At 36.9% G+C, this 16,309-nt stretch overlaps 3 protein-coding genes across 6 annotated transcripts; 1 reads left to right on the top strand and 2 right to left on the bottom strand.

Moving 5' to 3' along the window:
- Positions 1-97: 97 nt before the first annotated feature.
- Positions 98-5,432, bottom strand: naa60 (N-alpha-acetyltransferase 60, NatF catalytic subunit). 4 transcript variants are annotated; one of them, XM_026208180.1, is made up of 7 exons: positions 5,229-5,432; positions 4,283-4,398; positions 4,063-4,192; positions 2,376-2,472; positions 2,036-2,270; positions 1,709-1,892; positions 98-1,619 (listed from the first exon to the last, which is right to left on the bottom strand). In XM_026208180.1, the coding sequence occupies exons 2-6, from the start codon at positions 4,390-4,392 to the stop codon at positions 1,736-1,738; spliced, it is 729 nt and encodes a 242-aa protein (XP_026063965.1). In that variant the 5' UTR covers positions 4,393-4,398; positions 5,229-5,432; the 3' UTR covers positions 98-1,619; positions 1,709-1,735. The 4 variants fall into 4 exon arrangements, with proteins under 4 accessions (XP_026063965.1, XP_026063966.1, XP_026063964.1 ...); XM_026208181.1 differs by having other exon boundaries at positions 5,239-5,432; XM_026208179.1 differs by having other exon boundaries at positions 5,225-5,431.
- Positions 5,433-10,348: 4,916 nt separating this feature from the next.
- On the top strand, positions 10,349-12,795 carry dnase1 (deoxyribonuclease I). Its single transcript, XM_026208172.1, has 9 exons — positions 10,349-10,466; positions 10,661-10,799; positions 10,867-10,955; positions 11,033-11,119; positions 11,216-11,328; positions 11,883-11,995; positions 12,135-12,289; positions 12,380-12,473; positions 12,598-12,795. Exons 2-9 carry the CDS (start codon positions 10,662-10,664, stop codon positions 12,643-12,645), a joined length of 837 nt encoding a protein of 278 aa, XP_026063957.1. The 5' UTR covers positions 10,349-10,466; position 10,661; the 3' UTR covers positions 12,646-12,795.
- Positions 12,796-13,408: 613 nt separating this feature from the next.
- eci1 (enoyl-CoA delta isomerase 1) lies at positions 13,409-15,748 on the bottom strand. Its single transcript, XM_026208171.1, has 7 exons — positions 15,629-15,748; positions 15,110-15,232; positions 14,881-15,008; positions 14,659-14,805; positions 14,418-14,539; positions 13,792-13,970; positions 13,409-13,707 (listed from the first exon to the last, which is right to left on the bottom strand). The coding sequence occupies exons 1-7, from the start codon at positions 15,669-15,671 to the stop codon at positions 13,541-13,543; spliced, it is 909 nt and encodes a 302-aa protein (XP_026063956.1). The 5' UTR covers positions 15,672-15,748; the 3' UTR covers positions 13,409-13,540.
- Positions 15,749-16,309: the final 561 nt, after the last annotated feature.

Genomic DNA, 16,309 nt, shown 5'->3' with positions numbered 1-16,309 from the left:
AATTACGTCAGTAATCGACTACTACCGTAAAGCCTCAAAACATTCAGAGTTTGAAATGTACACAAAAAGTATCATCATAAGCTACTATACAAACAAATGCTTGCACAATCTCAGTTTATTTATTTTCTCTCTTAAGTCATCTCAAAATGCTTTTAATGCATGTATGAATAATCACTTCATACATGAAGAACAGACACAGAAGGATGCAGATGGACAAGAGCAATACAACAAATAAAATTCATTTAGTTCACATTTAAAAAATCCTCTCTAGTCTACGATCCTCTCAGTGAACACTAGAGGATGCTTCACAATTCAGGTACGATTATGATTAAAACATTTCAGTTAATATTTTCAGTAGTTCATGTCACCTACATGTTGATCATCATCTCTTCATAATGTATTTTTATTTTATTTTATTTTAACTATAAGAGTGTAAAACCTTTCCCCTGTTTAGATTCTTAACAAAAGAAATGATAACGCAATGAAATGTGAAACACAACAATGTAGCAGTTCACAGGAATGTAACATTAAAACAGACAATTGTAGATTTACACACAATCTCAAAAGCACAAGGTGACAGTGGTTCTATTATACTGACAATTAGTTCAAAACAGCTCTTCATACATGCAATTTTGTTTTTACAGATCCAGAAATGGACGAATACCAGACAATTCCAAATACATGTCGGCCAATTACATATGATGGAACAGTTTCTGTAAGGTTCCTTATGTAATCTCACAGCAATGTTTCTCTGTAAACACCCTTCGCCGATAAACCAGTGTTTCATCAAAGACATCATGAACATGAATGGAGGGCCAAACAGAGATAAATAAAAAAAAAATGATATTGTAAGTCACGTAATGCAGGAGTGATCTATTGTTAAATGTTTTATTTTGTGTGTAAATCCCTGATTCACAGCAACATACCAAAATTCAAGCATTCATCCCCCCACAGCATTCATTTATTTCCCCTTTAAAAGAACAGAAAGTACACTGCGTGGAATGGCAGGATGCAACTCTCTTGCTAAATTAAGACGATCTGAATTTAAAAAGCCTTCACATTTGAATTTGACAGCAACGATACACATTTGGCGAGATGGAGGGTTGTCTGTAACTGCATTATTTTCCCTTCATAGCAACACTACATTCATTTCCTCTGTGCAAATGTTATTTAAAAATCATCTAACTTAAAACTGGGGGCTAAAATATATGCTTCGTGTCCAAGTGATCCTGCACAAAACCAAACACTAGTGCTTGACACGTGCACGAAGGTGACTAAATGAAAAAGGTATGCGTACTTCTACCGTCAAACCCTAAAATCATCTATATAGAACAGGCACAAATAAAAAAAAGATCTATTTATATTAAAAATCTGGATTAACAATAGAATATTTCTACACGGCAGCAGAATTACAGGCATGAAGTGGAGAGTTTATATTAAAAAGGGCAATCTACTGATGACTAGGCATATATATATATTAATTAAAGTATATATAGGTACAGTATATACATGTAAATTATACAAGTATAATACACTGCTCGAGACCAGAGAGATCGGATATCAGTCTTCGCATTCCTCTTCGGCATCTGATGTGACCCAAACAAATCAATAGCTTCCACCTGATAAATAAGACATCGTTAGAGCTTAGAAGAAAATGAATGAGACATTAAACAGAAGTGATCTCTGTAGGTGGATGAGTCAGGCGTACCCTGCACTGTTGTGACCTGACCGATCCTCACATTGTTCTGCTGTACTCGATGCCGCTCTTGGAAGAGATGCCCGACCACGGCAGAAAGCTGCGCAGCAGATTCTGTGCTTGCCGGTAAATTCTCTGAGGGATTGAGCAGGGGCTCAGACTGGCCAGTGCCGAACCTAAATGATGAATATAATCAGTGCTGAGTGAGTCAAGGAACACTACAAGACAACTGGGAATATACACTACTGTTCACGGTACGGTTGGTAGGATTTAAAAAAAATCTGTTTTTGAAAGGCGTATCTTATTAACATCAATGCTGCATTTATTTGAAAAGGATATAAGAGAGTCCATGGAGGATGTCCGCCATTGATGTAGAGGACGTAGGTGAAGCCATCCTTCAGCACTCCTCGTATAGAGTAATAATACGGTAAATAGTGGTGCTGTTTAAAGTCTCTGTCCTCATAGAAGTGAATGGCAGTGTTATTAGTGGTGAGCACATGCAGGTAGATGGCTTTACAGTGGTCCTGTGCCGTGGTGGAGATGTGCTCCTTTAGACTGTCTAGTAACAGAGAGCCTGCAAAGAGAGAGAGAGAGAAAGAAATACGAGTGACCTTTCAAACTGTTGGGATACTGTTCACACAGTTTGGAAGAATAGGTGAGACAAGCGTCACCCTCTCACCTATTCCATGTTTTCGAAACTCCTTCACGACCCCTAAACTCAGGATGTACGCAACTTGAGTGTCAACAGGAAAGCTGGAGGCCAAGATGTCTCCATCCTGGTGGAGAGAAGTAGATGCTGAGTCAGAAACACAGACGGTTAGCTGGGATAACACTGGAATAACAAAAACCAATGATTTGGATTTTGGTAATAATTACTGACATATTGAAGGAGTTAAACGTTTTTCAAAGAGTCTTTTATGCTCACCAAGACTGGATTTATTTGATTAAAAATACAGGAAAATTGGCAATTATTATCATTATTAAAAAATTATCATTATTATAAATTTAAAAAAAAAAATTATATTTTGATATATATTCAAATGTACTTATTCCTGTAACGCATTTTCAGCAGAAATTTTTGCATGTTTTATTGCATATTATTTAAGTACATAGCAAAACTGTATATTATATTCTGTCTATTATATAGTCTGGTCTGTGGAAAAGCATTCAAGTTTGATTGTACAGTTTAATTGTGTTTCATGTACAGAACTTGTACATATAAAGGACTTTGATTTTGATGTATAGTACTCATCATACATGGAAAGTAAACTAACAGTAATATCTAACTTGCATAATATAAAAGCACTCGTGAACACTGAGATTACCTAGAAGTAGATTTAGTAGGAGGTGACCATGAAAAGGTAAAATCCTTTCTAATGAAGGTCAAATCCTTTGCTACGTGCAGAAATTTAGTCTGTAACCTAATTAATCACCTGCTATAAAAAGGCTTTGGATATGTCAGAAGAACTTAATTATGATCCTTTACATCAAAGCTCCAGAGGAACTACTGTTCACGGTCAAAGTCATCCAAACCTCATCCAAACATTTATTAATCAATAGCATAAAACACAGTAAACAAAATCCTCTCACACATTCATAGACATTAAAGGAATAGTTGACCTAAAAATACTAATTTCCTGAAAATGTGCTCACCCTCAGACAATCCATTGAAGAATTTGATTTGAAGAAATTTAGCATTACATCACTTGCTCATCAATGGATCCTCTGCAGCAAATGGGTGCCGTCAGAATCAGAGTCCGAACAGCTGATAAAAGCATCATCATAAACCACATGACTCCAGTCCATCAATTAATGTCTTGTGAACTGAAAATCAGTGTGTTTGGGAGAAACAAATCCATCATTTTGCCACTGATTTAACTTAAAAAAAAGACCATAATTCATAATAAGACTTCCAACAGTAAAAAAAAAAAAAAAAAAAGACATATTTGATTCGAACTATTTTTGAAGTTGTTGTTCTTGATCTGTGCATATTTCTTCCTTGATTCAGGAGAGACAACATTTTTCCTGGAGAAAATTATATATTATGGACAGAGGACTCGTTTTAATATCTTAGTGATTAACTGGAGTGGTGTGGATTATTGTGATGTTTTTATCAGCTGTTTGAACTCTCATTCTGACGGCACCCATTCTCTGCAGTGGATCCATTGGTTATCAAGTGATGCAATGTCAAACTTCTCTTAATCTGTTCCGTTGAAGAAAAACAAACTCATCTCATCTGGGATGGTCTGTTTTTGGATGAACTACTTTAAGCACAGAATGTATTGCACCATTATAACAAGCATTATTTTATTCTCACACAGTTTTTCCTCTGTGTCAATGACTCAGCATACACATGAAAGCTGTACCTCTTTGTGCACTTTCGTTCTGCTTTTTATTTCTGCCACAATCATCCCGACAATTCCCCCTCTAAAGGTGGCAGCCAGAGAGAAGAACTTCTTATTTGATGTGATGTCATGGTACCATGAGTCCGGATACCTAAAACACAAGCGAGCCAATAACAGAGCGTGTTAGACTTGTACTTGACCTGTATCAAGGGATGGCTTGGTTAGCTGTTTCAGCACTCACTCAATGGGAAACCACTCTCCACAGAGCACTTTTATTCTCTCTATGTCATCGTGGCAGAGCAGGCGGAGCTTTATTTCACTGAGGGCGGTGGTAGGCACCACGTCGGTCATTCACACCTGAGAGAAAGAGTTAAGATGAAGAGTTCAGAAGAGCAAAACAAGCTGAACAACATGCATCTCAGTTTGAAAACCATTACTTGTACTGAGCAGTCCATTATGTGGTACGAGATTGATGGCCTGGGACATTGCGGTCAGCATGTGTAAAAATTGTGTCCAATGACTAGCTTTTAAAAGCTTTTAAGTACTTGTTTATTATCATCTCTCTACCAGAGATGTTGTCACTTTGAGGAGAAATATAAGTGCTAAAACATGCTAGAGTTTGCTGTCAACTCAAATGGCATTTGCAACGAAAAACAGAACCTTGTACACGATGTTGAACTAAACAGAAAACATGTTTGCCATAATAATTAAGCAAATAAAAAAAACTGTATTGCACAAATACCACACAATTGACACTATGATACTGACACAAAGATGCGTTAATTACATCAATCTCATCGTAATCCAATTAAAGTTCAGGAACAGAAAATTCAATTCTGTTAAGTCATTTTACTGTCGAGTAATTGTATACACCCACAAAAAGCCAAAACTGAACGACAACTTCATAATCTCCCAAGCTAGCAGCTAGTTAGCACTCCTGTCAAATCACACACTTTGATTTTACTGAGCCAACTGAAAAAAAAAAAAAAAATATATATATATATATATATATATATATATACATATATATGAATAATTAGAAGAATGTTTTTAAGAATCTCTAATAGCATGATGAGGGAACGCAGTGCATTCAAATAATCAATCTGTCAGACGCATTTCCTTTATTTGTTTACATGCTAACAGCTACATGCAGAATTATTAGCTGGGATCTATGATTCCTAACCTGCCTGGTTTTACCGCTTGGATGAGCAGAAGGATATTCAGTCGTGTCTTTTTATTGCCGTGAAGAAGGCTCACTGCTGCAGTAGCATGGCGGTAGTGTGTGAATTTGTGTCCGGAGCGGAGATAACACATTCAGTCAGAGGATCGTATTTGGCTCCTCAATGCATTAGCTTAGCCGTTAGCACTTCGACAGACTCTGGGCAGACACTTCCGGTGTAACACTAAATTCTGTGAGTTTGGTAGGCGCTGTTGTCACTGTTAACTCGATCACACAGGCACGTTCATTATTATTATTATTATTATTATTATTATTTTTTTATTTATTTTTTTGCAGTAAAATTATAACAATTACAAATACACAAACAGAATAAAAACAAAAGACAATGAGGGTTACATCTATTAACCCAAGGTATACTACGTTAGCTTATAAGAATCACACTATCAAAGAGTGTTAAAATGCAAAATCTAAATACTTATTATAAAATATATATATATATATATATATATATATATATATATATATATATATATATATATATATATATATATATATATACAACTGGGCATATCAAAGTAAATAAATAACAGCGACATTTTATATACCAGTAATTAAAAGGATATATCAGTCACTATAAGCATCTTCCAGAAAGTTCCACAGAGAAGACCAAGCGCACCAGAAAACATCAGATTTTTGATGAAGATCATGAGTTAGTTTTTCCAGAGGTAAAAGAGTAGCGACCTGACTCAGTCACATATAAACTGAGGGTATCTGAGGAGTTGACCATGGTAATAATATAATTTTTTTGCTAAATAAATACAGAAGTTCAGCACACTTTGTCACAGTCAAGGCACAGACAAGCTTTACAGTTCAGAAGGTAAACATTTGGAGACAATGCAAAAGTTTTTTCAGTAATCTTTTGAATAACCATGTGGATCTCTTTCCAGTAACCTTTGATTTTATCACAATCCCAAAACACATGCATCACTGTGCCAATGTCAGACCTACATTTGAAACATAATTGAGAAGAATTGGGGAATATTTTATGAAGGTGAACTGGAGTAAGATTCCTGATTCCTTAGATTGTTCCTGGGCCGAAATTGAGACACCTCTGGGGAAAACACATGTACAAACAGATAACCATTTCTCCAAGTCCTTTTCCCATATCATCCTCAAAGAATCAAAAGTTAAAGGACCAACATTAGACAAAAAGGAATCTAACTCAGAGATCTTCTTAAGAGTAATTGAAGAGAGAAGCTGTTTTTCCACTTCAATAAGATCAAATCATATATTACCTTCTTATGAGTGTGACTCCAAAAAGTGAAGTCTTCTCTTTTACTGCTATCCCATGAAGAATGCCTACTTAAGAATTCCTTAAAATGTTTACATACACATCCAAATCTTTCCTGTAAATAAAAAGGAAGGAGGTTTGTTGTTGTTGTTGTTGTTGCAGAAAATGTACATTCATGAATGTAATATATGACAAGAAATAGCAAAACTTCAGAAGTGAGAAGGACCTATATCAGAGAGTACCCCAAAAAATTTTATTTTGGGGTTTATGCAGAAGTTTGAAAATAAATATTTTTTTTAATGAGTTGGGTACACAGCTTCATGAAATGTTAATTGCACCTGTGAGTCAGATGAAAATTAACCATGGTTTTATTATACCATGGAAAGGAAGAGAAGTAACATGTGGCCAACGATAGTGCCCCATACTTGGAATTTGTGCTCAGCATTTAGCCCATCCAAGTGTACACACACAGCAGTGAGTAGTGAACACATACTCACAAACACAGCCGGAGAGCAGCCACCCAGGGAGCATTTGGGGGTTCTGTGCCTTCCTCATGGGTCTCACCTCAGTCAAGTGCTGGATATTCACTCCCCCCACCTACAATCCCTGCCAGACCTGAGACTTGAACCCATGACCTTCGGGTTACAAGTCCAACTCTTCATCCTTTGGGTCATGATTGCCCTATAGTTGTACCACGCAGGACTTGAACCCACCACACGAAAGGCCTCTGTGCCAGCGGCTTGGCAGAGCGTGCCACTCAGATGCCACACAGTTGTTGTTTTTTTGGCATATCGATTACCATTTGTATAACCACAGTTTTACTACAAATACCACAGTCAAACTATGGTTAGTGTAGCAAAACAATGGTTAATTTGTAATTGTACAACTATAGTAATCATTTTTTTGGTTTTATTTGTGGTAAAACCATGGTTATTTTCATAAGGCTACTCCAAATTATCCTTAAACTGTAAGGATTTTATTTTTTATTTATTTTAATTTTCCCCGTTTTCTCATATTTTAGCCTTGTTTGTTAGGCCTACTTGGAACATTTTATGTATATATTCTTCAGTGTTCTCCTGAAGATGTACTTTAAGGGTTCACTATGCAGTCATATTATAATTATTAGACTATCTTATATCCACCACATAGTACTTTAGGTTCACCTGGGAGAGAGGACACCTCTTTACAAAGATATTTAACTGCAGCAACACCCACTGATCTGCCACTTAACGTCATATTCAGCACAATATAAAGAGTTCTGTGAAGCCTTAAGGAAAGAAAAAAGAGAGCAGTGCAGAGAGACACACATCTCCTCTGCTCCAGACTGAATTCTGGATATTGGATAATAATAGTTTGCCAAACTGAGATTCTGAGTTGTGTATTATCAGCTAACAGAGCCAAACTGTGTTTGTGTCTTTGCTTATTTTCAAGCTAAATTTAAATAAAAGTTTATGTGTTCTTTTTATTTATTTGTTTATATATTCGATTAAGTTAAAAGGGAAGCTTTAGGAAGAGAGTGTTTTTTTCCTTAAATACTGCTGGTTGATAATTAGAGACTCATCTATTCGAGGTAAGCAACAACAACAACCAAAAAAAAGTGTTACGTGATTGGCTTGTGGAATCTGGGATTTTACCAGAGTCCGGCACCATGGAGGATGGGGTGGTTTCGTCTGACATTAGGAGCTATTTCAGACAGGGGCCTTCCTGATGTTGCCATGTCAGAGTCTTCTGTCGACCCAGTTTTAGCAGTTAAAATGAAGGATTTGAATCTCCGGATTAAGCAAGTGAAGCAAGAGATATTACTTTGCGCATTATATAGAGGTGAAGGCAGACCAAGCTTTAAAATTACAGCACTTATAGCTAAATGATCAGGACATGAAAAACTGAGATGCCATCAACAAACTCATCAAATTTGGTAGGAAAAGAAACAGGAAACGAGCTTGCTTCTCTGTCTTGACCCAAATTATGTAATTTACGATTTTAGGGCTTGGAAACAAAAAGTTGCTGCTTAACGACTTCCTTCGCATAGAGTTGATCAGGTTGTTGATTGTGTCCCGTGGAATGTTGGTCTACTCCTCTTTAATGGCTGTGTGAAGTTGGCAGGAAAGTTGGCAGGAAATTGGCAGGAACTGGAACACACTGTCGTATACACTCATCAAGAGCTTTTCAAACATGTTCAGTGGGTGACATGTCCTGTGAGTATGCTGGCCATGCAAGAACTGGGATGTTTTTCAACTTCCAGGAATTGTGTACAGATCCTTGCAACATGGGGGTGTGCATTATCATGATGCAAAATGAGGTGATGGTCGTGGATGAATGGCACAACAATGGGCCTCAGGATCTCGTCACAGTATCTTTGTGCATTCAAAATGCCATTAATAAAATGCACCTGTGTTCTTTGTCCATAACATACGCCTGCCCATGCCATAACCCCAAAACCACCATGGGCCACTCGATCCACAACACTGACATCAGCAAACCACTCTCCCATACGACGCCACACACACTTTCTGCCATCTGCCCTGTACAGTGAAAAGCAGGATTCATATCCGTGAAGAGAACACCTCTCCAAAGTGTCAGACACCATCGAATGTGAGCATTTGCCCACTCAAGTCGGTTAGGACGTCGAACTGCAGTCAGGTAGAGACCCCGATGAGGATGACAAGCATGCAGATGAGCTTCCCTGAGACGGTTTCTGACAGTTTGTGCAGAAATTCTTTGGTTATGCAAACCGATTTTTGCAGCAGCTGGCTTGTCTCAGGCGATCTTGGAGCTGAAGATGCTGGAAGTCGAGGTCCTGGTTTGGTGTGGTAACACGTGGTCTGCGGTTGTGAGGCCGGGTGGATGTACTGCCAAATTCTCTGAAACGCCTTTGGAGATGGCTTATGATAAAGAAATGAACATTCAATTTATGGGCAACAGCTCTGGTGGACATTCCTGCAGTCAGCGTGCCAATTGCAGGCTCCCTCAAAACTTGTGACATCTGCGGCATTGTGCTGTGTGATAAAACTTCACATTTTAGAGTGACCTTTTAATATGGCCAGCCTGGCACACCTGTGCAATAATCATGCTGTCTAATCATCATCTTGATATGCCACACCTGTGTGGTGGATGGATTATCTCAGCAAAGGAGAATTGCTCAGTAATGCAGATTTAGACAGATTTGTGAACAATATTTGAGAGAAATAGGCCTTTTGTGTACATAGAAAAAGTCTTAGATCTTTGAGTTCAGCTCATGAAAAATGGGGGCAAAAACAATAGTGTTGCGTTTATAATTTTGTTCAGTGTATTTATCTCCTTTACTCTGGGACTCGAGTGATATGTACATGCAACATATTAACTTTTTGTTTGAGTTCAAATTCTAAATAAATAAATAGGCTACATATATAGGCCTATTTTCTTCATCTGAATGGCACACACTGTAGTGCCCTCTCTTGCACTGAAGTTGGATGTTTTAGGCAGTGGGTTCAGTTAACAGGGGTCAGTTCAGCATTCTAAAATTACAAAGTAGATAATAAAGTTATAATTACCATTTCAAACAGGCTTTCTACACAAAATCTTTACAAACAGATGAATGATATACAGTATTAGTATATGAACAGTCACAGACAAGCTGTGGTACTATTCTTTCCCTGTATTTCAGAAAGTTCAAAACAAAACCTGCTCTTTTGAACTGCAATAACAAGCTACAAAATAAATATCTTAATTTGTCTATCTAACACCTGTTTAAAGTTACATTGTCTTATCGCCCATCTGTTTATTTCCCACGGAGAAAGTGAGCAAGAGGCTGGTGTCTTTACACAGTAGTGGTAAATAAAAACTCTCCAGAATATGTGATACCACTTTATTCCCTGAGAGAGGGACTTCCCAAGTTCGGGTATACAAAGACTTTGCTGTGCGAAAAACTTTTCTCCCTGTTCTCACAGCCTAAGCGAAAGCAGAGTTCAACAGGAGGTAAATCAATTTTCATTGCATATATTTAAAACAGATGCATATTAATTGTATTTCTTTATCAAGATTCTGTGTTAGTGGAAGTGTATTTATGCCCTTACCCTTTCACCTGTATTGCTATGTCTAATTTGAAATCTGTATTAGGTATGACTACTCTTTAATTACTGTCTAACTATGTCCTCTATCTCTATATACAGCATGAAGATCATTACTACTCTAGGTCTACTCCTGGTATCTGTCCACCTTGGACACTCCTTTCTTATTGGAGCCTTCAACATCAAATCCTTCGGGGATTCAAAAACATCTAATGCCACCCTGCTTGACATCATTACCAACGTGAGTGACAGGCAAACCTATAAAATACTTCCATGCTCTCATTTGGTAACTGTATTGTGTTTGTTAGGTAGTACACCGGTATGACATTGTACTCATCCAAGAAGTGAGAGACAGTGATCTCTCTGCAACGAATAAGCTGATGCAAAGTGTGAATGGGTATGCTGTCTTAACTGCCTATTAGTTACTGTATTTATTTGTATAGATAAATTAATAAATATTATTTTCATTATCAGAGGTTCCTCACCATATGAATACCAGTACATTGTAAGTGAGCCCTTGGGTAGGAGCACTTATAAAGAGAGATATCTCTTTATTTACAGGTAACATTTAGTTTATATATCATATACGATTATATGTGTGTGTGTGTGTGTGTGCATTTCATATCAAATTAACAATTACACTTTTATTTTCATCAGACATCAGTCAGTGTCCGTTGTGAAAAGCTTCCAGTATGATGATGGATGTGAATCCTGTGGAACTGATACTTTCAATAGAGAACCCTTTGTTGTGATGTTCTCCTCTAATACAGGTGGAGGTCCAAGTCATTATGAAAATGTTAGCAGTAATACAGTGGGAACGTACTGTTCAGCAAAAGAATTTCTTCCATTGTATATATATATATATATATATATATATATATATATATATATATATATATCCATATATATATATATATATATATATACAATGCAGTATTGATCTATAGAAATGTATCAAAAGCCAACTAAGACTTCTAAATTGTTTAAAAGATTTCAGTTTAAAATAAACGCAATTCCTTTCAACTTTCTACTCATGAAAGAAACCATGAAAAGTGTATGACAGTTTTCACAAAACAAATATTACAAATTACAGCTGTTTTGAACACTGATTAGGTATTAGAATGATTTCTGAAGGATACTGTAATGTATTATAAATACAATGACTGTACTTATTCTATTATTATTTATCAAGGATTTGGCAGTGATTGAATTTCAACAATAAAAAGGAATTTACAGCTCACAGTGACACTAAACAACATTCACTTCTTATTGAGCTGATTGAGCTGGTAGTGCTATTGAGCACTAATGAGTATCTTTTCTATAGCTGTCCAGGAATTTGCCCTCATTCCTCAGCATACATCCCCAGAAGTGGCTGTGACCGAAATCGATGCTCTGCATGATGTGGTCGTGGATGCTAGACAACGTCTGAACACAAATGTAACTATGTTTTTGCATAATGACTGTTTGAACTAGTTCTGCTAACATGGCAGACATTTCAACTCAATTTCTATTGTCCTGAACATGCTAATTTACAATTTGATTTGGAGGATTTGTCTCAATTCAAATTTGGTTTCAGAACATCATGCTTTTGGGAGACTTCAATGCTGGCTGTAGCTACGTTTCGAATTCAGAGTGGTCCAAAATACGCCTCCGCACAGACCAAAGTTACACCTGGCTCATCCCTGATAGTGCGGACACAACTGTCACACACACCAACTGCCCCTATGACAGGTAGGAAGACATCAGAGGCTATTTAGCTGGATAAGATAAACCTGTGTTATTTACACATTATGAAATTATTCATAATATGCTTGAAAAAAGGATTGTGGCCACCTCTGACATGATGAGAGGAGTGTCTGCTGGATCAGCGCAGGTCTTTGACTTCATGCAGGCCCATGGATTGAGCCAGAGTTGGGTAAGGACAGGTTTTGCCTCATTGGGATTCAGTATCCTAAACATTTGACCTAAGAAGCTCCCTGGAGAGTTGAGTTATTGCTGAGTGTATTCCTCTATCTGAAGCATTCATGTCTCTCTCACAGGCGCTGGCAGTGAGCGATCACTTTCCAGTGGAGGTCAAGCTCCTGTGAAAAACATCAGGGTTGTTCCCTCGCAGCAGATGTACACTACAACGCTAATGCTTGATGTGTAGTGCCGTCTTAGACTTAATAAAAAAATAAGAAAATTCATTTTATAGCTATAAGAAACACATGATTGAATGTGAATTACATTTTTGCCCTCAATTCTTCTGTTATTATTATTCTTGTAGATTTACTACATTAAGAAACAAATGGTGTAGAAAGATTTTTTATTCAGAAAGTACATTTCCTAACTACAAAGAAATGGCACATTGAATAAAATGTATTTTTTTAGAAAAACTGAAATAGTATTATCAATGGTATAATCAATATCCAATAATCTCAATAAACTTCAACAAAAAATACTGTGTATATAAAGAGTTCTTGTAAAATATAATTACAGATTACAAGTTCTGAGTAATATTAATCAATAACATCCTATACTATATGGTTTGGTTTAGGGTTAGTTGCTTGTAATTATGCAAAATTTACTGTTATTTCTACAGTAAGTACATGTGAGGTGTAACAAAGGTATTGTAAAATGAAGTGTTATCGAATTAAAAAAAACTAAAGACTGTTCAAAATGAATTAGAATAGACAAAACTTGATTGAAATAGAGAAATATTTCAAATAAATTTGAACCATTTCTTAGACCTAACCCATCTCCTTATGAATATACTGTATGGAAAATGTCAATTTACAAACTTGAAGCTGAATTTAAAAAAAAAAAGAAAAAAGTTATCTACTATTTGCTTGCTAAAAAAAATCCATTCCATTTTGGTTTTCAAAAGATTTTATTTACAAACAAAGTTACCCTCCTGTAACAAAATAGAGGACAGTGTGATATACAGCGACACTGATGCGCTCCACAAAGGCAAATTTAACAACAGGCACGTGTTTCGTTCCCTCAAGCCCTCCTCTTCTTCAGCATCTCCATGTACACCCCAAGAGATTTCTGGATGGAGTCTTTGGTGATGAAACTGACAAAGTTTGTGGTGTCGGCTTCCCTGTTTGCAACAAGTTTGTCTATTGTGGGTTTTCTCATCATGGACTTACTTATCTGACGGGCATGATCTGCAGGAAAAAACACTTTACGTAAACAATATGTACTATAACAGGCAAAGATATCATATTTTAGAGCAAGCTAATACCATTTACCTGGAATGGCCAACCATTTCTTCATGTTTTCAGTAGCGGCGCTGAGGACTTTATCCTCAGGAACAAGCTCATCCACCAAACCGATCTTCAGGGCTTCAGGGGCACTGTACAGTAAACCCAGCTGAAGACCCTTCTCGGTTTCTCTATGGCCCACAACGTTTATCATGGAGTCCTTAAACCTGATTTACAAAACCTCTGTTTAGTACCACCCTGTGTTCCAGTGGGTATGCTAACACGCACACATTTTAATCAGTCCGTGTAAAAAGGACTGATCTGAAAGTGACGTTTACGTGAATCCTAAACTTGACTATACGACCCACATTTTAATTTACTAAGGAATATTGTAAAAGTAGTCTGGTAGAACACGCACAGAGTATTTTTGAGTCCAAGTGAGAGAATGGTCATATGCTTGTGTTTTTTCCTATAAATTGAATTATTTGAAGTCTACACTACAAATTCATTCGGATCAAGCTCAAATCAGTTGAGGTGTTTACAGGAAGGCTTTTCAATCTGATAGAGCCATCAATCTGATTACTAATGGATTATTTGAGTAGATAAAACTTGTGGTCACAAAGTACAAGAATTGTGAAAAATCAAGATAAAAAAACCCCATTTATAATACTCACCAAAAAGGTGCAACTATACCAAGTTGTGTTTCATTGAGACCAATGTTATAGCGAGGGTTCTCAGCCATGATCCTGTAGTCACAACACAAAGCTAACAAACAGCCACCTGCAGGACTAGCGCCCTAAAAACACAACACTTACATCATTCCTTCATTCATCACACAATTTGACCTTTAAGGAATATTTTAAACAAAAATCCAGTTATCACAAAAGGGTAGAATGTGTTTATAGTGACACTCACATTGATAGCAGCGATTGTGACCTTGGTGGACCCATAGAGCCTAAGCCACGCCTCCTGGACAGCCTTCCAGAATTCTGCGCAGTGCTCTGGGCTCTTTTTATACATCTCCAAAATATCTAGGCCTGCAGAAAACACCTTCGGCTGGGCCTTTAACAAAAAACACACTGTCAATCAAATAGACGACACTTGATTTCACTAAAGCAGATGTTTCCGATGACGTACGGATGTTATGATCACACCCCTGCAGCTTCTGTCCAGCTCGAGTTTTTCTAAATGAATAGCAAACTCAGTCAGAAAGTCAAGACTGAGACTGTTGACAGGAGGATTTTGGAACTGCATTAAAGCAACACCTGCAAGAATGAGGGGAAAGTTATATTCTGGTAATGACTTTTTGATAAATATGTAATTGCAAACACCATTGCTAATGCACATTATGTATTAATATGCTTACCATTACTACTGTCCAGGTCCACTTTAATGTTTGAGGATGATGAGTATCTGTTTTTAGATACAATGTATGGCAGAGCACAGATTCTCCCATGACGGCTGTTTCCAGACAACAGTGATGCAAATCCTGCAAGAGAAATGACTAATATTTTGCAGATGTAAAATTAAAAACGAATGCACGTATTTGACTATTGATTACAGTTCAGTAAATAACGTTGCGCAAGAGCACAGTGTTGTATTCCATGTGTGAATAAACTGTGACCTTATTAAAGGACGTGGTTACCTTTCTACAACCCATAACAATAAAAACAAAAAAACTAACATTATACGCGTAATAATATCATGTTGATTTTCTGCCTTAAAACGACAGGAAAGCATAAACAGCTCTTTTGTATCTGCTGACCTTTGTCCCATTTCCTCCTCAATGCATAACTACTGCTGAACTTAATTCGGGGAGGAAAACAAAGCCACTAAAAAAATAGCAAAAACAGAAAAAGTTTCTGACAAAACATGACACACCTACCAGACGGGCTGAACTTCGTAGAGTGTCTTAATACTGATGCCATCTTGCCAGCTCAAAGGATAATGCTAAATCGCTAAACCTCCCTGCTTACACGTGTTGCCAGATCTCTCTAGAAAAACGTGTAGACTGCACTGACAACACATTCTCAAAATAATTGACTTCCCCAAAACAAGGCAACATTGCATTCTCTGCAAATAAATTAGTTAAATTAATTTAAAATCGTTTATTTAAAAATGTGTGTATAAGATCCTTCACTGCGACTGTACGTTTTTATTAGCGTGATATTTTATGAAAACACAAATCTGATGGCACTTTAAAAGGAGGACATGGCAACACTGTGGCGTGCATACAGCGAGATCCTGACTTAGGCCGGTGAGTACGTCAATCATTCAGAGAGCCTATTACTAAAGCTGTACGTAACATACTTGATTGTGATTGGGCATTTTACGTTCTTGAAAGGCGGCACGTTGTGGCAGACTCAAGTAAAAGGGATAGAATATAACAATTTTACCCTCTGTGGTTAGTCTTATCATGTATTAGTGAACAAATATTGACTTTTCCTTGGAACTTTTTTTTTATTTCTATCTCTATGTTTCTCTGTTTTGTTTGCAGCGAACAGAAATAACTTTTTTTCATTGCCAGATATATTACTGCTACGTGCTGTTTTGCATTTAATAAACA

The sequence above is a fragment of the Carassius auratus genome, chromosome 28 (assembly GCF_003368295.1).
Source record: "Carassius auratus strain Wakin chromosome 28, ASM336829v1, whole genome shotgun sequence".
In the NCBI taxonomy this organism is placed as follows: Eukaryota; Metazoa; Chordata; class Actinopteri; order Cypriniformes; family Cyprinidae; genus Carassius; species Carassius auratus.
This window is presented reverse-complemented; position numbering and strand designations above follow the sequence as displayed.